Source organism: Apteryx rowi, unplaced genomic scaffold (assembly GCF_003343035.1).
Source record: "Apteryx rowi isolate R43461 unplaced genomic scaffold, aptRow1 scaffold_364, whole genome shotgun sequence".
Taxonomy (NCBI): domain Eukaryota; kingdom Metazoa; phylum Chordata; class Aves; order Apterygiformes; family Apterygidae; genus Apteryx; species Apteryx rowi.
The window spans coordinates 577,166-599,993 of record NW_020450130.1 but is presented as its reverse complement, the minus strand read 5'-3'; the positions used below and the strand labels follow the sequence as shown (position 1 = coordinate 599,993).

The following is a 22,828-nucleotide window of genomic DNA, read 5'->3' as shown; positions in this document are numbered from 1 at the left end:
ATCACCTTTCCAGGGATGGAGGTGAGGCTGACTGGCCTGTAGTTCCCTGGGTCCTCCTTCTTGCCCTTTTTGAAGACTGGGGTGACATTGCCTTTCTTCCAGTCCTCAGGCACCTCTCCTGTCCTCCATGACCTTTCCAAGATGATGGAGAGTGGCTTAGCAATGACATCCGCCAGCTCCCTCAGCACTCGTGGGTGCATCCCATCGGGGCCCATGGATTTGTGGGTGTCAAGTTTGCTTAAATGATCTCTAACCCACTCCTCCTCCACCAAGGGAAAGTCTTCCTTTCTCTTTTGCTCTGACTATTCTTTCCGTGTCGGAAGTCATAACCACCTTTATGTAGCATTTATGTAGCCATTTCATCTTTATGTAGCTGCCCCATAAATACGACTATATAAAAATGAGGAAATGTACGTGCAGGTAATTCCATTTACATGCCAGTCTCCCCAGTGGAAATTAAAGAAGAATGTTCAGAAGACAAGGGTTGTGTTTCTGAAATTGATTCCAAACAAAAGCTTTTGCAAAATTGCTCCAAAATTACCAGAGGTGGGCCTGTGAGAGTACTGGGCTCACTCTTGTCACTACAGGAGAGCTAGAGTACACACACAGGAAAAAAAGAGCCACACAGAGATACAGACAAGACAAAAAGCCTAGCTGAATATGAAGTAGGAGAAAGAGTTTGAAATTAATCTTCTTGTGGAAGTTTAGCAAAATACCAGTGCAATACTATATCTATCAGAAGCATATCCATGGCACTGGGGTAGACAGGGACACTATATCTCTGGGTTTTCCCAACAGCATATTCTTCTTCCATCTGGAAAGTCCACTCAAATCAAAAAAGACTGATTTGGCCATTTGTCCAGCAGAGTCTGATCAAAGCTACTGCTGATGTAGCTGGTCTGCTTGAGCTGCTGTTCCTCTGAGATACCAGATAAATAGTCACTGGACATGCAGAGATTATCTGTGCATCTAGAGGTATAGGGCATTCATAAAGCCTGTAACACTGAGAGCTGACAGCATGGACATGCGCATCTGCACATGCCAGATGCACTGGAGTTACTGCACATGCACCACACAATGCATTTTCCCATATTTCCATCTGAAATTCTGTGGATGAGAAGCCAGAAGCCCTGACCAAGGATTTTGTGTAGCAGCTTTGGACAGAGCTAGTAAAGCACTGTCATTTGTAAGTACCAGAGATTTCTTCCTGTTCTGCCATATCCTGGTCACTAAGCCATGACAAATTTGTAAAGGTACTCCCCATGACTCAGACACATTTTGACAATAAAAACAGCACGTCAGTATGAGTCAAATCAAACATGCTTGTGTAAACTCAGTATGACCAGCAATTCATGCAATTATTTAAAAAAATCACAAGCAAAATACAAAAAAATATGGCAAAACTGCTTTTCTGCTCTCAGTCAGGATTTTAAGAGTTCAAAATTTCAGTCAAGGAAACCATTCCAACTTAAAGATCCTAGTAAGCTTGGACCAAATCTTGCACCAGCTTTGACAGGAGCAAATTTCTGACTTATATGATAATCCTGGAACTAATGTTGCATTTTGTGTAACCATGGGGACAATATTTAATGTGCTGGATTTTCTTTTGTAACCCAGAAGAAAAGCTGCAATGTTCTCATAAGAACAAAGGACGATTCAGAAACTCATACAGAAAGCCTGACTGACCTGTGCATCCAGAAAAGTGGAGTCCCACTTTCAGGAACAAATCTGTCATTGTATGCTGAATCAAAACAGGACAAGACGGTAATGTTGTTAGTTTTTCTAAAGCACTAAGCAAGCCTGCTATAGAAATACCTAATAATCAAAGAGTTCTTTCTACCAGTCTTAAATATGGAGGTGCCAAATTATTTAATGCTTTGCTGTTAGATCTTTCCTGTGGGCATGGCTTCTTTGTCTTTCAAAGAGCTGTTTATAATAGGCATGATCTTTGTACATCAGGGTGCATCAGCATGCTGTTGGGGTCACAGCTCCTCAGAATGCTTTTTATATGCTTGAGTTTAAACATTTATTTTAACAGCACAGAAATACTCAGACAGATCCTAGTGATGTGGACCTACATACAGAAAAAGATGAAAAAATGTAATGTTGCCTGCCTGTCTCAGCAGCTACCCTCATCTCTTCTCATTCCCATCCTACCAAGGAAAGTGGAAGTACATGGCAAGGAATAATTATGAATTTGGCCTGCAGGCAGGATCCTGAGTATGTTCTAAAAGCATAACTATTCCTGCCAAAGAGGAGGGTGCCAACCACCTGCCTCAAAGGCTGCAGAAAGGAAGTGTCCCAGACTGTTCTGCTCAGGCCTGGCAGCAGGTGTCACAATTTACCTCCCTATCGTTGGCCCATTCAAAGCAGATTTCATCCAATTGCCCTGCTCTCAGACATCAACTGACCCTGAACTTACCTGGGTGGAACTACACTCACCTGCGGATTTACATCAGCTGGTGCAAAATCAGCTAGCTACTCCCCTACAGTCTCACTTTACTGTGTGCCTGAAAGCAGTCTGTGGTGTCTTTCCCTGTTTACCTTTCTTTGCAGGTCTAAAAGACTGAAACAAAACCTTTCCAAGGGCAAGATTTTGAAAGTTTCTATTTAAAAGGTATTTCCACTGTAATACACTAAGATCACTACCCTTTTCCAGCAGCAGCTGTACCTATAGCCTCACAGAAACAACTCACTGAAAAGCACTTTTTAAAAAGAATGACACAAAAATAACCAAACAAGCCATACACACCGATGAAAATCCAACCAAAAATCTTTTTTGTTTTTCAGTCCTCTCAAATATTAATATTACCATTTTCAAATTCAGAATGGAATTCAGCTCAAAAAATTGCTTTCCAGCAAGTAGAAAACTGATTGTGAAAAGTCTCCAAATAATATAAGACTTCCATCCTGAGACAAAACTTTTATCACTAAAAGATACACATATCTATATATAAATAAGACACATATATAAAGATATATACACACATACACTATACATATATGTATGTATATATCATATGTGTGTGTGATATATACATACATATATGTATAGTGTATGTGTGTATATATATTCTGTATTATGCATCTATACACACACACACATATATATATTCTGTATATATATACTCTGTGTGTGTATATATATACATATATGTAAATACCCACACTGTAGTTGCACCTAAATATCTCCTCCTCTCTGGATGTTAGCAATTTGTGTGTCCATAAATTTCTTAGAGTAGACAGAGCTCATTCTGAACTGTAATATAAACATAAATATTTGGAATATCCTGAAATGGAGACCTTTCAGAAAATTTACATTAGGAAGATCTACATGTTGTTTCTATAAAATCAGAATGAGCTTTCTATTTTATTTTACATTAACATTTATAACAAATATCCATCAAAACTGACATATCCTGCTTTTTCAGAAATCTACTCTTTCTCTGGAAAATGCATTCTAGCAGAAAAATTCTGTCCAGCCCCAATACTTACACTGTCAGGGTGATCTGACAAGACATTCACCCCTAAGCTAGATTTTTGTTAAACCAATATGAAGAGGGTAGTTCTTCAAAAGCATCTAACACTAGACAGCTCCTGATGAGAACAACTGGAGCTAAAGCAGGGAATTAAGAAGTTGTGAAAGTCCTGGCTTTTCAATAACATTGCTCCAGGAAAATCCCAGCTCTGCTGAAGTCCGTGGCAAACCTGCATGGCTTCACTCCCGAATTAGAGGAAAGTTCTCCGGAAAATAGGGGCTTTAGGGACTACATTACAAAAAAAAGTGACAAAGCATGCTTGACATAAGACAGTCAGTAAGCTGCTCATTTGGAAAGGGCAGCTGCACTTGCAGAGAGTTTTCCTGCATTAAGCTAGGAATGTATAAAACCATGTATGGATGAATCTCGCCTTATACATTTGCCATAACAGAACTGATATATCCTTTAAAATCCTGCTAAAGGAAAGGCACCCCATGCCTAAGGCATGAGGGCATCCAGGTGACCACAGTCTATTAGTCACTTCTCTCAGTCTGTTTCTCTTGACTGGCCATGCTCCAGTCTTCACTCTGGCAAGAAAGAGTCCCTGGGATGAGTGGCCATTTCTCCCTGTGCTGCAGACCACAAAGGGGTCTTGTACAGGTATCTGTAAGGTTCCAATACCACAATTTGTGACTTTCTGGCTGCAGGTAGTCACATAGATACAATAGGGATCAAGTGGGATATGCTAAAGTCTTGGAGTGCTACCAAGAAACTGGAAAGCGAAGGGAAGGCTGCAAGAGTGTGGGTTGGTCCTACTCAATGTCCTAAAGAGTTGAGATTTTGGCCCAGGAACAGAGGATGTCAGCCCACAGAATTCATTACCAGACTGCACAGACGTTGGTCCTTTTCCTTCCCAGAAGCACTATCTTGTCTCAAGGACATTTGTGGAAAAATATCAAATTCAAATTTCTTTTTTCTTGTAAATATAGTCATAACAGAATGGTTAGTATTCTGAAATGGCTTTTTCTTTCATTTTTCTGAATTTGGAAATGTATAAAATTTTCTCAGAAGCCCAGAGTGGTGTATGACATTTTAATGCTACTATAGCTAAAGATTCTGAACTGACTCAAATGTATTCTTTTTCCTTAGAATTCCGTAAGAAATGTCAAAATAATCTCTTTTTCTCTCAAAGAGAAATCCTGTGCTGGCTGAGCTCTGCTTGTTAATGTCAGAGGTGACCTGAATAGCACCCATACCTATGAACTGAGGTGGGTTTTTGAAAATGTTGGAGATTTTTAGAGTGTCACCACTCAGGGAAAGTTGAACTCCTTCTCCAGACACCCATAGACACAGGAGACCTCAAACACGAAGCTCTCCTCAGTCAGCACGAAGCCATTTTTAAAACTCTATGGTTTATGTTGAATAATGATGTGGGAAGGCCCTTTTTCAAGATGGCACAGCATCTGTTGTTTTAAATTCACATTTTTAATTTGGCTTCATGATAGGAAATCCACTGGTCCCCCCTTTCCCTTCCCCATGAAGTCTACAGGAGGAAGATTCGCTCCTTTGTCCCATTTCTTCTTTTGGGGTAGCGGCTGGCATTATTAGCTATTAGCTGAGCACTCTGCATGTGTGCATGTGAGTGTATGTATGAGACTCCCATTCTTTTCAGTCTGTCTGGGAGATGGGGGAAAATGGCTTTGAATAGGTGCCTCTCAGAGGCTCAGCGGAAACCACCACTCCCCGAGATCAAAGTCTCAGCCCCAGAACAGAGAGCAGCAGTGCTGCCTGCCACCAGGTCACTCTTTCAACAGCAGTGGCTATTCATCAGCAGATCACACCCTGTCACTGCTTGTGTCAAGCCACCACCATCCTCTGCAGTCCTTTGGTGCGGGGGGGGAGGGGATTAGAGAGGAAGAGGAAAAATTCATTATCCATTAATGAGCTCTTCACAGTCCCTGATCCCCGAGGCAAACAGAGCTCCATTCATAAAAGCTGTCAGTGACTGGCCAAAGGGGACCAACACAAATGCAGCCATTTCAGGGCCTGTGCACCATCTTAGTTGAGGCTGTCCCCAGCCTTTGTTTTTGGCTTTAGTTTTGAGCAGTTGTGAATAACAGACAGCAGGAGAAGGAGAGAAGAGAGGGAGAAGCACGCAGGTCTGAGGACAGATGGACAGAAACAAACATAGACATGCCAGTTGTTGTTATTGCCACCACAAGATGCAGGGCGAACTACTGCACCAATATGAGAGAAGAGGACAGCACCTGTTTCTCCTGCTCACTCCTGGGAGGGGACAAGCAGAGAGGCAGATCCAAGCAGAAGGAGACCATGACATCTTCTGGCCTACTCATAGCTACTCATCAGCAATACAGCTGCACTTGCCAGTCTTGCCAGGAGAGACAGAGCTCCATGTCCAGAATATGCAGAGGCAGCAGCCAAGTCTGCCACTCTGCCCTCACGTCCCATGATGCTGTCATGCCCCACAAGCACTGTGGAAAGGCTCTGAGTCAGAAATTGCCTGAGAAACATCTCAGGAGCACATGTGCGTAGCAGGAATAGATCTGGGTGATTCAGAGAGAGGGATTCTTCTGTGTGAGTCAGTTGTAATCCAGATCTGCTGTGTCTGGCATGGTGGGGTCCCCCATGTTTTCATTAAGACCCGGTGTAAAGCATTGCTAAGCCTGTGTTACCACAGGGCACACAGCTCATAAAAGTAGCAGTATAAATCTTTTTAGTATGGCCTCATCTTAATGAAGATGGTTATGCACTAATTAATACCATTTCCTCTAGACATTCAAGATGCTGGCCTGTGTGGCATCTTGTTATACGGTGATGACCAGCAATGACTCAGAGACCAGAACATCAGAAAACATGTTATCAGCAAATATTCCCACAGTTCCTGGCAGAAGCGGTGTCGTGAGGCTGCTGGCTCTGACCACCTCATAAGATGTAAGGAGGCAGTCTGTCCTCCACACTCATCTAGCACTCTGCAGGTCTGTCGATCAGCCATTGGAAATGTGTGGGAGTAGGTCTGCAGGTCAGAAAACAGAGTCAAAGGTTCACTGTGACAGCCCTCCCTATGAGAGCTGGTGGGAATATCCTGAAGCTGTATCCATTTCAGCAAGTTAAAACACATCATATAAGTTTCACAATACTTAAACGTAAAAAAACAAACAAAACTCCTGACCACAGCCCCAGTCTCATGGGAAATTATATCCACAGCGTCAGGAAAGAATTGTCTTAATCCCCTTTCCTTCCAGATCCAAAAAAGATAAAAAATTAAAGAGGAGATGGTTCATTCAGTGAAGAGTGATTGCCATCAGAACTGCATCGTGCAACCTCCTGCCCATTGTGCTCATTGAAACATGTTCCCCAAACATAAACACACAAGTGTATTCACTGCCCGAAAAGGAAAAACAGCAGAAAGAGCAGAATAGCCAATTTTCTGGGTGAAAAGCATGCTGTCCTGCAAGCCCAGCTTCTCCCTGTAGACATTTCATCCATTCTGGCAATCCCAGGTATCAGAGGGCAACAGCAGCTTTCTACCTTCTGCATTGCCCTGTGAACCAGTCTGATTAGGGACCAGTCCCTAGTCCGCACAGAAAAAGCCTTCATGGCTGATTCACTGACATGCTCAAGATACTCTACAGTAGCTATACACGTAGTATAAGTAGTTTGTAAAACCCAGTTTATGACTATGTTGCATCTCCAGAAGAGCTCACAACATGCAGAGAATTTCTATGTATCCCACCCAAGTAAGGGGGAGACTAGGGTTCCTTCTCCACCCAGCAGACATCAGCACAAAGCTACCAATGGCACTGAAATTACACCAATGTAGGAATGGTGTAACAGAGTGGAAAATCAAGCCCGTCAAGGTAATTACAGGGAAAGGAATAACTTATTCTAGCAGTTTAGCTTCCATGGCTTCAATGAAATAAAAAAAATATCAAATTCCACCAAGCAATACACTGTATCGGTTACAGCAGAGATGAAGTCATCACTGCAACATATCTAGCAAAATCGAAATCAAACTGTATTTAAAAGGACTATTTCAGTGTCTGTGTGGTGAGGGAAAATCACTTCTTTCAGGGAGCTAATAAACTGATGGAACACAGAGCTCACCATCCTTTGCAACACTGGAAAAGGATTCTGAATGCAAGGACAATTTGAATCAGCAGGAGAAATTTAAATCAGTACCTGCTGACCCTGCAAAACTTTATTGCCTTCAAAGGCTCCATCTCATTATAGTCACTGGAATTATTCCCAAGAGTAAAGACAACTCATGTGAGCAAGCATTTGCTGAAGTGAGCCTAGAAATTATTTAAGAAAATTCCAGCACTTCCCTGGGATTCTGGAGGGAGCTCCTTTCTCTTTAACCTCTTCATGGACTTGTGTAAGTCCACCTCTATCACCTGAACTCCTGGACTCTGAAGAGTTTGATTTCTGATTTTTTTTATGTATTTTTCCACTGCTTTTTCCAGATATTGTTAACTCTGTAAGTTAGGGTCTGTCTGGGCATACATACATGTTCAAGACAAACATCATATCTGCAATAAAATATTCCTAAAATGTATTTTCAGTTCCATTCTATAAACACATTCTGTCCACAGAATGTCCACATGCAGGCATATATCTTTTCTCCATCTGTCACATACTTTCTGCCAGGCCCTATAGTTAAGCACTCTGATATCACACAGTTTGAGTTTCTATTGGTGAGGGATTTTTTTTTTCCTCTCCATAACCTCCTGCTTCTTTTCCTCACAGTCTTTTTATTTTTGATTATCTCGCTCGTGATTTAGATCCCCAAAGGCTTCATTCCTTTGTGAATTATTTGCAGTAGAGAACACACAAGGAAATATGAAGATGACAATATTGATCCTGGCCGTGTATTGTCAGGTTCGGATTCTTAGCTGAAGTAAAAGGAGTTACAGGGATTTCTGTCAAGAGTGGACATATCCCATTGTTAATTTCTGCATTAAACTCGATCACCTGCTGGCTGCAGTCTGTATTTTCCTGCTGCCAGTGCCCTGGAGTGTGAATAGATTATACAAACAAGTCAGTGGGCTCCTTCACCTCTTGTACTTCCATTCCAGAAGCTCTGCCAACAATTAGTACTCCCTGGCAGCGGTGTGACAGTTGCTCAGTAAATTCTTCCCTGACAGGGTGTTTGAATCTGCAAGTATCTCAACCTATTTAGGAAAATTCAGGGACTAAGTCTAGAGTGGAAGATGATCCCAACGCACTAACCAAAGGGTGAAAGGGCTTTTACACCAGAACACTATTTCAGCCAGATTAGTCCCTATATCTGATTGATACTCGTGCTCCTGACAGACTCTGATTTCAGAGAACACTTGGAAATCCAGCTCTCAAAACCTCTGCCAGCGCTGGCAGCCACAAAGAGTGAGAAAAGGACCCAAGTGTGGCCAAAAGAATCCCGTATTTCAGCCCTCACATAAAGAAAAATAGAGATCTTCAGTTGCCAGGGAAACTAAAATAAGATCTGACACATATTTATAAAGGGTTGGAAAGCCATGGTCCAAAAGGGCAGTTAACATAGGGAAGATTAACCTTTTGTGACTGTCATGTTTTTGGGTTTTTTTCCTCACCACACTTCCCACCCTGGCCTTGCTGGTATATTCCTTGCCTAGGTCTTGGACACCTCATGGCTCTGCTCTTCTGTTCTTCCCAGCTCCAGCTCTATGCCTCCTCCTTTGCCAGCTCTGAGCTCAACTCACTCTTCCACATGAGTGCTCCTTTTGTCTCCTTCCACTCCTGCTTCCAGACCTGTTGCCCTTGGGCTTAAGTGGTCTCTCCCCTCTGCTCCCCAGGCACCCTCTCACACCCCCCACACCATTTCTCCTGTAGCTGGTTCTCCAGGGCTCACCTCCAAAGCCCTCCATCCACCTCCACCCATCCCCTGTCTCCTCCAGATGGGATGAGCAAGGGGAAAGAATGGGGAGAGAGGCAGGCTACCTATGACACCTCTCCTCAGCCCTGCCCAGGATGTTTGCTTCCAAACTTGGCACTCTGATCTCTATTTGCCATTGCACCTAGCCCATTCCTCCATCTTTTTCAGCTCTGACCATTTTGTTTGTCTTGCCCAGGGCTGAATTATGCAGACTTAGTGAGAAGCTAATGGCACTAAGTTATGTAAAGTAACACCTTGTATATGGTCCTGCCTGTACGCCTAGAGAAGTTTTACTCTTTTACAATGGGAGGGCATGTCTTGTTCAGATGCTGCAAGTATTCCTGGCCCTTTATAAATCCACCAGATGAGCAGTTCACACCAGCCAAAGTTTCAATGTACAGTCACATTGTCCAAGTGATTGCAATGATGGTCAAGAACAAGATGGGAGCTTTGTGCTAGCAAGAAGGTTGGAGGGCATGGGCAGGAAAAAAAGAAAATAGGACTGGCAGGGCAAAAATAGGCAGATTTTTATCTCCATTGCAAGAAGACACGGTAGCAGGACGGCACTGGAAACAATTCAACGGATACATAAATACACTACTGATCACTAGGGCAGACTTCAGCTGTGGATGGTGTTGTGGATGCTATATCTGATCAAACTCAGCACAGCTAGACACCAGCTGTGGGTCTTGCCCTGAGCATTTAAAGAAGTGAGGCTAAACCAAAGATGAAAATACTTTACAAGTTTTCCCAGTAATCTCACAGAGTGGAGTTAAAAGAGCTCTGGAAGTCAGATTGGACCTGAGCCACAAGACAGGATGACAGAAGCCCCTGGCAGCATGGAGACACTGTTGTGCTCTTTTTCAGGTCTGCTGCCTTCTGTTGTGCAGCCTCCAAGACATTTATGTCCATAGCCCTGCAAATCTCTACCTACCTGTGACAGTAGCTAGCCTATTGTTTCTGTCTCATGGGGAAAACAGTGTTCCTAGGCACAATATGAAGGAAAGACATCTGTCTGTATTATTAGTCCTTATTAAGGTTTACTTGTGCTTGTTTTGACTTTTCCTAGGCTCTCTGCCTAGCTCATATTGCCCCTCAATGGGTCACTGACAGATTGAACTTGTGTACTCTCTTTGCAACATGTGCTCTTACCATCTATATGTGTCAGTGCAAAGCAATTCGACTGCCATTTTCAAATGTAGGTGTCCCCAGTGAGCCACTGCAGTGCTGGCACCTAAAAAAAGTAGCCTGCAGCTCAGCAGGCTGCAGAGAGGTTCTGTTTGGATGCCTGAAGAGCTGCCTAACCTGACACATCCCTGCTTGAAAATGTTCTGACCATAACATTGGACAGCTGTATAAGATATTAGATTGCACTCGACAGGTTCTTTTCACTGCCATTAACATCTTTGCCACTCTTGGCAGCTTATCCTCCCAAACAGAAGGCTTTGACCCAAATGCTTCAAATGTCATGGGTCCACATTAAAGAAAACACGTTTTTCAAGGAGTTCAGCTCAGAAAACAAAGCACAAACATCTACATCATCACACCAGATGCTGACAGCAATATAGGGTTATGGTTAGTGAGAATGGAAACAAAACAACTTGTATGAGTGAAGGTCTCCTGCTATGCTGGTTTCAATTGCCAAAACACCTCCACCACTGAAAAGACTCTATTCCAGTGAATTTGAAATATGCTCTGTGCAGCTATTCTGTGAGGGTATTTAAATCTGCCAAATCTGTTCTGCAGCAAGAGGAGGTGGGTGGGTAACAGACACATACATCCTGCACAGTGCTTTGTTAAGAATGTCTTGCTAGATCCTGTTGCCCTCCTTCTGACTGCATTTCCCATGTAGTGGCCAGGGCCAGGCAAACAATCTGCAATAATTCATTCATTGCAACATGCAGCTTTTTTTCTAGCCAGCTACAGCTACACATGGAGACAAAATGGGCTGACTGATGTAGCACCATGCGTGCCTCTGTAGCTAAACTGTCCTACCCTCTGAAACAGCATGGCTGCCTCCAAGCTGAGCAGAGGGAGTGATGTCCAGGTTGTGCTAACCTCTGTGTTAGTACCTCAGGCAGATACTGACTGAGACAATGCCAGTTTGCATAGGCAAAAATCATGATAGAGACAGTGCTAACCATAACAGGATGAGCAAGTCAATGTTTGTTCCCATGTACCAGCACTCTCTAGTTTAATAGCATAGATGTGGCATTGATGACCCAGCAGGCTTCCTGGAATTATCCAGTGAGTACTGTATGCAAACAGATTTCAGCCTGGCTTGGCTGTTGCTTGTGTTCACAAACTGCCCTTATTACCTGCCAGCATCAGAGATTTCTGCTTGAGCTAAATACATCCTGGAGATAGGTGGACAGCAGTGGTGGTGACTTTGCCAATCAAGTGATTCCACTCTCATTGAACTTAGCAAAAGAGTGGAACAGGACTGGTCCCTGGATATGTGTAACACCTGTGTACCATCTTTCCTTCCAGTTCCTCAGTCAGTGCTCTACTTCCCCACATATTCTACCTGGAACAACAGTATCAGAAGTTTGGGCTTGAGCACATCTGTGCATCCGTCAGGCGGTGGGTTTGGGACAGTGCTAAACTGCTAAGCGCATGTAATTGTCTAGAGGTTCAGAATCAGGTTATTGGTAGAAGACTCATGAACAGGCATGCAGTTTCCCATCAAAATATGTAGCATTTGCTCCAAAGTCATCATTCCCACATAGGGAAATGATTTGTTTTGCATAAAGCAAGGGAAGTGCATGGGAATGGAGATCCATTTACTATTCCAGCACCTGTTTACAAATTCAGAGTCACTTCTCTCTGCAAGAGTACAGGAACTGAGTCTCCTTCTTCCCCACCCCAGGCCACCCATGATAACCATTCTCTCTGATAGCTGGACCAGAGACCTCTTGAGCTAAAAATGCCCATGGCAGAGATAAAACTGTCATTTGTAGATAGAATCATGTATAGATGGATCAACCCAAGTCTGCTGTGGACAGGCAAAGAGAAGCATTTGTAGCACCCATGCTCAGTGCTTCACCAATAAGCTTGTTCCTACTGCACTTGGAATCATCAGTTAGCAAGCTCCTCTTGCCACCAGAGAGGTGAGCTAGTTTATAAAAGGGTGCCAGAAATGGCTTGCCTCTCACAGAGTGCAAGGCTTCCACAGAAGTGGGAGGCCTAGGCTTTGTAATGGGTTTGCAGGAGAGGCACTGCTCTCTCTCAGTGAAAACATCATCTCACAAGATCATCTCAGATCAGAGCCACGTCCTGTATCTACTCCGACAAGCACACTTCTTCTGTGAATTCCTGTCAGCTGGAATAGTGACAACATGCCAGGAAAGTCACTCTGTTAGGCTTAACCACTTTTCACTGGCTCTCCTGTATCAGCACAGCTCTGCAGTGTGCTCATTGGATAGAAACCAGTGCTACAGGAGATAGGGGTGAAAGGAAGAAAGAGGGGTGTGCTCTGCCTTCCCTTTGCTTTGGCTGAGAAGAGAGCAGCAGCTGGAGCAGTTGTGCTCCTTGGGCTTTCAGAGGCATTGTCAAACTGAAGAGAAGAGGTGGGGCCTCTGTTTGCCCAGCCCTCCTTCTCTATCCTCTCTCTGGATCCTCAGACCCTCCCTCTCACTGCTCTCCTTAGCCCTAGTCTGCTCCTTAAAAGAACTTACACTGCAGCATCTCACACAGACAGAAATATGTCAAGAGCATCTGGGATTAATGAACCACCTTAAATTGATCTATTTTAATCATGATTTGCAAACATTCCTAGGAACATTTAAACTGAAGACCTCATCTTTAACAATGCTATCCCACATTTTCCAGAGAATCCAGATTATCCAAAGACTATTAATCCTATTTCAGAAASCTTTGTCTTTCAGAAGGGGGCTGCTCAGCACTTCCTGAAAATCCAGAGCCTTTGAGATGTCCCATTACAAGAAAATCACCAGCCACATGACTTGTTGTAAGTAGTTCAATAAAATTAGTTCTTTCACTAGTGGCAGCTGTTGATGCAGAATTCAGTTCAGTATGAATTGGGGTCTCACACTGCCCACCAGCACGCCCATCCCTGACTTTCCTAAAAAGAATCCAGTTCATTAGAAGGCAGTTAAATAAGATCATTCTGTACATCTCCCCAACCCATCTGCTGCTTTACAGCTTTTTCCTAAACTCTGGGACCAGCTGAATTTAAAGCCACACAACACAAAGGAAGGAATCTGAAAGCAAAACAGCAAGATTGCTGCCCAGCAGCATCTGCATCTTTAAGCTAAGACTGTTGATTTTTGATTGCATCTCTCTGTCTAATTACAGAGCAGTCTGCTTCTTGCGTCAGTCTCCAGTAGTATGTCCTTTAACCATAAGTGAAAGCAACTGATCCCCCACGAAGGCACATCTGCTCCAAGTCCATATTACAACAGGGAGAAAAAATGACACCTTCAGTTATATAAACCAATAAAGACTGTCTGATTTGGTTTGCCCCTGTTGCTACCAGGCAAGCTCCCCACTGGGTTAAAGACTTGTGACATCTGCTAAAAAAATGTCAGGAGTGAGGGGAACAAAACTGGATAATGAATCACACTGGGTACTCAATGCAGCTAGAAACATTAAAGGGACACTCTGTTCCCTTTCACTTCCCAGCCCAGGGAAGTCAGGATCACCAGACAACTAACTGTTACACAGTAAGTGGTTCTAGCTACCTGTGAGACATACAAAGTTATAGAGGCAGATATGCACCTCTCAGCAGCTACTGAGAAATACAGAGACATAGCAAAGAAAATAAGAATGCTAAGGAGGTATTATCAAGCTCTTAGAGCTGACAAATGGTTAACTCTGCCCCCTTGTGCATCTGCATTATGATGCAATCCTTAATTAAAAGATGACATCCCTCTCTTCTTCACATTGTAGACTAGCATATGATCCATCTCCCCATTGTTTGCAGCGCAGTCTTGGGACACCTCCATGCACACTTTGTGCCTATCTGTGCCAAGAAAACTTTTGCTGAGTAGGATGAGGAGGGGTGATGGAGATTCTCTGGGATCCACTTCAAACAAGACAAAGACATTCTGCTGCATTAAAATATCTGGTTAGGCACAAATGCTGTCCCTCACACGCCTCTCCAAATCTGCAGCTCTGAGACTATTATAAAAGCAGTTTAACTGGTCTGCTGAAGACAGCAGAACTGTCCCTCTTACAAGCTCAAAAATCATGACTCATATGGCCAAAACGATTGGGGTTGTTTTATGAATCATGTGATTTCTTCTAATAATGAATTGGCAAAGGCTGGGGAGTTTCTCAGCTCTGCTTTTGATCTTTCCAAGGAAACATTTAAATCTTTTCCCTACAGCTGCAGGAGCCTCTTGTTGTTTCTTGCTTAAATCAGAGTGTCTTCTATAATCACATGCATCCAAGAACTGGTGCTTTAGGTCCATGCTGTGTTAAAGTAATGAAATTTGTGACACAGACTTCCTCTCTTCTGCCACAGCTGATCAAATATAAAATTTCTACTATACCTGTTTTAATACGTATATTTATCTATGTACTTATGGCCTTAATTTGGAAAAAATATATATATGCACAACTTTTTACCCTGATTTTAGTAAACCAAGGATTATGCTGAGAATCTAACCAGGCATTTTCACCCATGCATGTAAGGGTACTTGACTTCTGTTTGTAAAGCTTGGAAGCCACATTCCTTGCTCGCTTTTAGCCTGGCCTCCTGAGAAGTGAAGTTTATGCCATTAAGCTTTCTGCCCACCTGCCTGCTTGTCTGTTCTTCCCTCCATCCATCCATGTGCTTGTTTGCCTACCCTGTTCTGCTTACCTTCCTTACAACATTGAAACCCACATTTAGAGGATTAGAACTCCCATAAACATCAAGCTCCTATGAGTTTCATAAAAAACAGTGGTCCAGCTGATAAGGATCTGAAGTATTACCACCCCCGTGGAAAAGGCTGCAGCATGAACTCCCTGTTCTGTCTGGCTAGCTAGCTGCCCATCAGCACACAAATGCCACCAGGCCAGTCAGCATGGAGGCACCACACATGCAGCACAGAAGCTGCCTCTCTCTCAGTCAGTAATCAGGAGAAATGAGAAGAAGTTGAAGGGACTGTGAGAGGGGACAGGGCACTGGCAATACTGTGAGGCTGAAGGAGCCTGACCTCACAAAGGCTGTGGGGTGTGATAACTGGGATTATTGGGAAGTAGGAGGAGAAAGGGAAGAAGAAAGTATAGCAACTGGATACACAAGTCTACCAGAACTTCTGCCTTCCTAGATCTCACTAACTGTGTTGGCTGCAGAACAACCTATCTGGGCTCACACTGGCACTCCTGAATTTTTTAAAGTCAATCTCATTTTCATCAAGTTCCTCCAAAGCCAGTCAGTGAGCTCCAGGCCACAGCGAAAGCAGTTCCTTCTCTCCTTGACAATCTCTGAATTGTCAGTCCAGGGGAGGTTTCTCCTCTGAATTTCTTTCTCTTTTCTCTCTGGAGCCGCTTCTTTCCTCAGGGTAGAGGTCTCTACCTCTTCACAGAAGCACACAGAGTATCCCTGCATACACGTGGCTGATAGAGTACCTTCCATGCCTGGAGCACTAATGGCCCCTGGAACACCTAGGAATTTCTCCACAACAGCCTGGAATAGGTGACCAGAGGTACACAAAAGCAAAATGCAGACGTTTGTTCTTCTGAAGAGCAGAATGACAACAAATCAGCAAAGAGCAAAGGCCTCAAATCCACAAATGTTGCCACTGGTCAGTCAGTGAAGTCCCATCAATCTGACTGCCGCAAACAAGTGACGGTAGGATCACAGCTAACCCTCTTGCATCCTTTCTGTTACAACAGACAGGGTGAGTGGGATGGTCTGCCAGCTGAGATGGTCTTGACCTCAACTCCTCTCTGTCAGTAGTTACCTCCCATTAAAATAAAACTCTGGTTTAGATTTAAGGCATTTTTATAAAACACCAAAGCAGAATATCTCCTCTTTTCCTTTCTACCTTATTTTGAAGGCCCTTCTTTCTAAAGCAGTGTTTTCATCAGAAAAATGCCCAAGATACAGAATGAAACAGAACTATTAACCCTACAACAGACTGGAGGAAGGCAGGCAATATTCAAACCAAAACAAAATCCGCTGGTGTTCATTCTAGTCTAGTCTGATGAAAGTCCTCTGGAGGCCAGTGGGACCTAATGAAATGCAACATCACTGACACTACTACTGTATATCTTCTATCTCTCTGCAAATTATGACACCTCCCGTTCATTTTATGATATCAGGTGGCCACAGAGTCAAGATAATAATAATTCTTCCCCTTTTCACTATGAAAAGGAAAATGTTCCCTCAGTCAGGAGAAGGGGCTGATTTGTTAAAAACTGTGATACATCCCAAGTGCTTTCTAATACATTAATACCAGCATATGCTACTAGGAGAGTAGTTGGAAAAAACTCCAGTGCAGCTGATCGAGATGGAAGCGCCTGCAAAGAGTGTTAGGTGCTCTTTCATGTCACCATGCACCCATCATCTACCTTGATTCCAGTAGCCACGCAAAGATGCCAGTCTGCTTACACATAAATCATCACATCACAAGTGCAAATTATGTTACTGCTTGCCACAACCAATCTCAAAGGCCAAAGCTGGAACAAATGACACACCAGAAGAGAGGACCCCTTACTCAGCCCTGCCCAGCTTCTTTTCAGCATGTGTTGCCCCATCTCCTCCAAGACCAAAAAGCTTCAATTACCTTCATCTCTCTTGCGTTTGTTGCTCTCTGTGCCAGGGGACGTAATTCCCAGAATACCACTGATGGAGTAGGAAGAGCCCGCAGAGTCGGTACTCACTGAGGACACCTGGGTCACAGACCCTGTGGAGGCTGTAATTGAAAGCAAAGAAGTCAGTGTGCATGAAAATATGAAAGTCAATGGGCACATAAGCTTCCTATTGCTATGGTGTGATCAAGACAGCCTGGGGCTCTCTCAGCTGCCGTGTGCCCATCTGGCTCAGAAAGCTATCTACTACCAAGCTAAACAGTGGTGCTGCACCTCTCTGGACTCTGAGGTGGTAGGAGTGGCAGCAATCCTCTGCACCTTGAGATTATGTACTGTGGGAGGCAGGAATGGAGCAGCAGTTGGCCCCCATCCCCATCATTGAATTGCTTTTTACAAGGTGCCTCACAGACATGGACACGTGTATTGCTCTTTGCTCTCATGAAAGCCTGCAATGCAAAACTCCAGAGAGGTGTAAAGAGGCCCTGGCACATATGGGACAGGCTATGCCTTTCCTTTAAAAGCTCAGCTTGAGACCACTGGTCAGTTGTCATGGGAAGGAAAAGCTAAGGGAACCTTTTGTATCAAACTCATCATCCCAGACCAAGTAGAAAGCAGCAGGACAGTGTTAAGAAGTGACAACAGAGTGCCAAATAGGAGGAAAGTTTCAACCACTGTTGTGCCAGAGGTACCTTTGGAAGATACATTTCTAAGGCCAGCTCATGCTGTCTGTCTACCTGTTCAAATCATTAATGAAGTGGAAGGAGCTGGATTTGGAGCATAGTAATGCTCAGAAATGAGACCTTACAAAAACAATGTCCAAGTAAGATGGTGTGGAACACTTTCAGCCTCCTGGCACAGAAACCCCATAGTAGTGAAGTGTCATGCACTTGTTATGCTTGATTTGCTGCCCAAGCCACAAGTCTCTAGTCAGTGAAAATCTTTCTGAACAGCAAGGGTTACACAGAGATCTAGGCAAGACCAGCTGTGGATCACATGTGGCTGAAAGGCCATGAAGCTCCCCAAACTGTGAATTAAATCTGCTTTCCTTTGGCAGAGCCCTTAGGAAAGGTGCTGGCTTCAGCGCCCAGCTGAAGGAGGTCATTATTTATAGTTCATGCAAGTCTGGAGATGCCAGTCAGCATTGCATATATGGTGTCCATGTGATGCTGTGAAGTTCCATATTTCCAAGAAGCTCTGAGCCTGTACACGTACAGGACGTGTGGCCCTGGGCTGAAGGGGGAACACCAGCATCCATCTTCATCTACTCACAGGCTGAGCCTGAGCTGGCAGGTTGCCACTTCACAGGAGCTAATCACAGAAGGCAACTTGCATGCCCCCAGATCTTGGGAGAATTCGGTGCCAGGATCACACCGAAGCCCTCTGGCCACAGCACTGGAGTGAGCTAGAGGCCACACAAAACAAATCAGTGTCATGATTTCCTGCTGGGTTTATCAAACCCAGATTCTTAGAAGCAAGATTTTTTTTTCCACTCTTGTTTTTCTCAATAGGAGAACAGTCAGCCCATAACTTATCATAGCAAATTGGCTGCTGCTTTTCCTCCTTTGAGGTTATTTTGGCATTTCCTTGAAAGAAAGACTCAGGATGCTGCCCTGCAATGGATCTCTTCGAGAAGTTCAAAGTGTTAACACAGCTCTTTGCTATCACAGTATCAGCTCACCTTTGCCACCTGAGGTCAGCAAGTGTTATCCCCATTTCACACATGAAAGCGTTAAGACACAGAGTGACTGAGACCTCCAGTCTGCCTCCATTTTGGATAACAAGCAAGACCTTGTCCTCCCCCCAGCAGTTTTCACAGAACAAGGAATTGAACTCATACAAAAAAAAGGCAGAACATAGTCACAAGTTATCTGAATCCTCTCATTTCTTCTGTGGCAGAGTTAGGAATATATTCTAGTTTTCCAGTAGCCTTAAGTAATGATTCATCCACTGCCTCCCTCAGTACAGGACATTTTTTCCACAGTAAGGAATCAAACTCAAGTGTAGCCTCCTAGGTAGACAGGCAAAGCACCTGACACAAAATAACTAGTATCCCATGATGCCTCCATTCTACCCTGTTGTTCAGGAAAGTGGAGGTGCTCAAAGATCCCCATGAGGAATGGCTTCACCCCACAGCTTGTGTGTACACAACTACACAGGTCACATGTCATACACATGAAGGCGCTTAAGATGGTATCTGAAGAGAACAAATACCTCTGATAAAGAGAAAGACCATCAGCTTGGTAAAATGCAGAGGAGGCCTCACTAAGCAGTACACCCCTGCCAAAGATCACCTCCCCCACGCTCACTTGACTCTTGGCTGAATATTGCTGGTCTGTATCTGAATTAAAGTTCAGAAAGTTTTGCTGCCTCTTCACTCAAGACTGCAAGTGCACAAAGAATTATGGAAGGGATGGTTGATAGATGAAAAAAACACATTCAAAACTACTTACTGACTAATGATGCAGAAAATGTTATGAATAAGTATCCCTTTCTTGATTTATTACTTTAATTATCTGACATTCTATAGACCCCCATTAGAGGGAGGGGGGTCGGTTTAGATTTCAATTTTCTGTCTCATGGTGAAAGCTATTTATCATAATAATCAGTAAAATTCAAAACCTTTTAGCAGTATTTATAAAATTCATTTACTATGTTCAGCCCTTGGAGAATGACAAAGAAGGCGCATTAGCACGTGTGCTGAAGTGTTTTATGCAGAATTATCTGTCCATAAGAATGATTAAAAGTTCTTTAGAATATTTGTAATCCATTATACTATTTTTTTTAATATAAAAAAGAAAAGTTTTCCTTACCTATGCTGTGACTGGAGGCAGGGACTTGCTGATTGGGTGGCTGCTGTACCTTCGTCCGTATGATCCTGCATGCAGTTGAAAAGAAATAAATGACCACTTACTATTAAGCATCAGACATTTTTTTTTTCAGTTCAGGATATCTAGATCAATACAAAAATGTCTTTCTGTGTATCATCGCCTTCTCATCTACAGAAAGATCAAAAGTTTGGCAGGTAGACCCAGGCCTATATTTTTGTCTCCAGCCCATGTCTTCAGTGACATTTTGATGCTTAATTCCTACAGGTTCTTTGGGATCCTATTGGGAGTTTGGTGCTCCAGTCCCATTGAGAATCCAGTCTTAACTGCCAAGGTAACAGACATATATAGCTATTTGGGCACCTCTTAGGCCCAACACCCTATCCTCAGGGAGACGTACACTTTTGAGTCCAGGCAGCATCGTTAGGTGCTTGAATACCTCTGTAATTCTTTCCCTAAACTACCCCTGGGTACAGTACTCAGACATCTTAGGAACTTAGATACCTCTGAAAAGATTCTGCTTAATCAAATTGATATTAAAACAAAAACATGCCAGATTGAATGCTAGTCTTAAGAGCTGAGTAACTACATTGCCATTCCTGGGAACAGCCTCTGATTTGATTTATAATGATGCAAATCAGGAAAAACTCAAAGATGTAGATAAATAAAAGAGAAGGCATGTGTTGTGCTACAGGAAGAAGGGTGATTGTTAAAAACAGCCACAGAGGTGCTCTGTTAAGTGTTCACCTGCCAGTGCACAGTTAACAAGGAAGAGATAAGGTCTGAAATGCTGCTAGAGATTAAATAGTTTTGCCACAGACTGCTGTGGAAGCAAGATGAGTTGATACCTTGAATGAAACGTGCTCTTTACTCAAATCACACGTGTCTGCTTTATGCACTTTTTATGCAGTGGTAATGACATGGTAAGCATTTCTCCTGTGTTTATCTAACACGCTTTTTTCCCATTTCTGCCTGCCTTGAATTTGGGAGAGGAGCAGAAAGGAGAGAAGAGGAAAGGAGAGGAGAGGAACTGTGTGGATGGATCTAGCATGTGAATGCATTCACACAAATTCACAAAAATTACTAATTGCTTGAAAGGTACATTGTAAGCCTGTACAGGAACAAGTGACACCTTATCCCCATCCCAGAATATGTCTCCCTGTCTGCCCCTCCTCTTCCCATCCTGCTATGGAGTTTGCTGGGGGTGTAGAAGGGGCCAGGTCTGCAAACAAGTCAGTATTTGGCTGTCAGCACCCAAGTGAAACTGCTGGAAGTTAGACATCTTCAAATTCCTTGGTAACCAAGTCCTTAGCTTCTTTTCCCCCTACAATGCACAGAAGCAGCCAAGCAGCGGGCAAGCACTGGAGTCAGAGAGAGTTGTGGAAGCAACTTCAGTGTGGGAGAGGACACAGCTGAAGATGACCTAGAATTGTGTGTGAGCAAGGTTGGAAATAGCACCCTACACAAGGCTTCCCCAATGTCATGGTGAAGGAAGGGTATTTGGGGCCTCCTGACACATAAATATCTTCATCTCTGAAGAGATGGAGGACAGGAGTGCTTTAAACAGCTGGGCAGCTCTCAGCTTATTTGAGCAAAGCTAGTTGCAATGATTAATTAGGCCTTAATCACACAGAGTTGCTCCTGCTGTGGAAGAGTGGCCTATTATTAATATTAATGTTATTAATGAATAATAATAGCAATTATTCACTCATATATGGGGCAGAAGCTCAAATTCATCTGCTAGAATGCATACTCCTTAATGGGGATGTGCTACACATAGTTTGTCATAGCGGCTTTATAGCATGCTGCCCCAGCCCTTCAGTCTCTGACAATTATGACAACTCTCCTCCTGAAGACTACAGCAAGACAATAGCATAGTGGTGCTATGGCTGTACCACAGGCAGACTATGCAGCCGTGCTAGCTGCAAGAATCCCATTGAATGACTTCTGATGGTGGTTCAAGACTATGGCTAAAAAGCCTTATCTGAGTTGCACAGCAGGGCTGATAAAGACTCGTCACATTTGCACAAAGGACATCAGCAAATAGGGTCCAAGTCTGATTGAACTAAGATTCAGGCTCCTGTGGAGCAGGCACTTCAGAGCATTCACGCACCCAAAGTTCCCAGCAGGTGTTTGTATGTACATATTTTCAAAAGCAAGGCTTGCAATAGGCAGCATGAGATGGTAGGAATCTCTGTACCTTTCAGGATCTAGCCAGGAAACCTTCTGAAAATCTGCCCGTTGTTTACTGCAGAAACCCTCCAGGTCTGCTGCAAGTGCCAAAGCCACTTGAAATACATCTTACATGTCTTGAAAAGATGTTTTGGAAAATGCCAACTACACTGCTGTTTGTGTGCAGATTTACACATTCAGGAGTAGAATGCCTCTGAAAGCACATTCCCTTTGTACCATGCCATGCTACTCCAGGCTTGGGCTAAGGTGTTCTGCTAATCCTGCTGGCTGCTGTGTCTTGTCTCTCTAGTAGTCTTCACTGACGGCTAAAGAAAAAAAGAAAACTCCTCATACAACATTTACCTTTCCCCACACCTGAAAGTTTGGGGATATATATAGCCATCTCTGTGCATAGACATCAGCCTGTCCTCTCTCCTCCAAGACTGCATCTGGTCTGCCAGGAAATATGGTACATATGAAATTTCACCTCTCCTCCTGTCACCCAAGGCCATCAACTCTCCTGCAATTGACCAATATGTTCTAATCCTGCCAGTCTTTCATGCCTTAAGAGTAAGGTTATGCATCCTTAACATGTAATATCCTTATCAGTAAAGCTTTGAAACACGTTTACTTTAAATATGAGGATAAATCCCACAGACTACACCATGGAATAAGGA

General features: G+C 43.4%; 1 protein-coding gene across 3 annotated transcripts in view; it reads right to left on the bottom strand.

Moving 5' to 3' along the window:
• The window catches only part of PAX5 (paired box 5), a 185,620-nt gene that overhangs the window by 144,568 nt on the left and 18,224 nt on the right, over nt 1–22,828 (bottom strand). For all 3 annotated transcript variants that reach the window (XM_026073256.1, XM_026073257.1, XM_026073258.1), the window contains exons 4-5: nt 19,965–20,029; nt 17,130–17,258 (exon numbers count right to left, since the gene is read on the bottom strand). In XM_026073256.1, the coding sequence (XP_025929041.1) occupies nt 17,130–17,258; nt 19,965–20,029 (194 nt within the window). The remainder of the gene's footprint in view (nt 1–17,129; nt 17,259–19,964; nt 20,030–22,828) is intronic.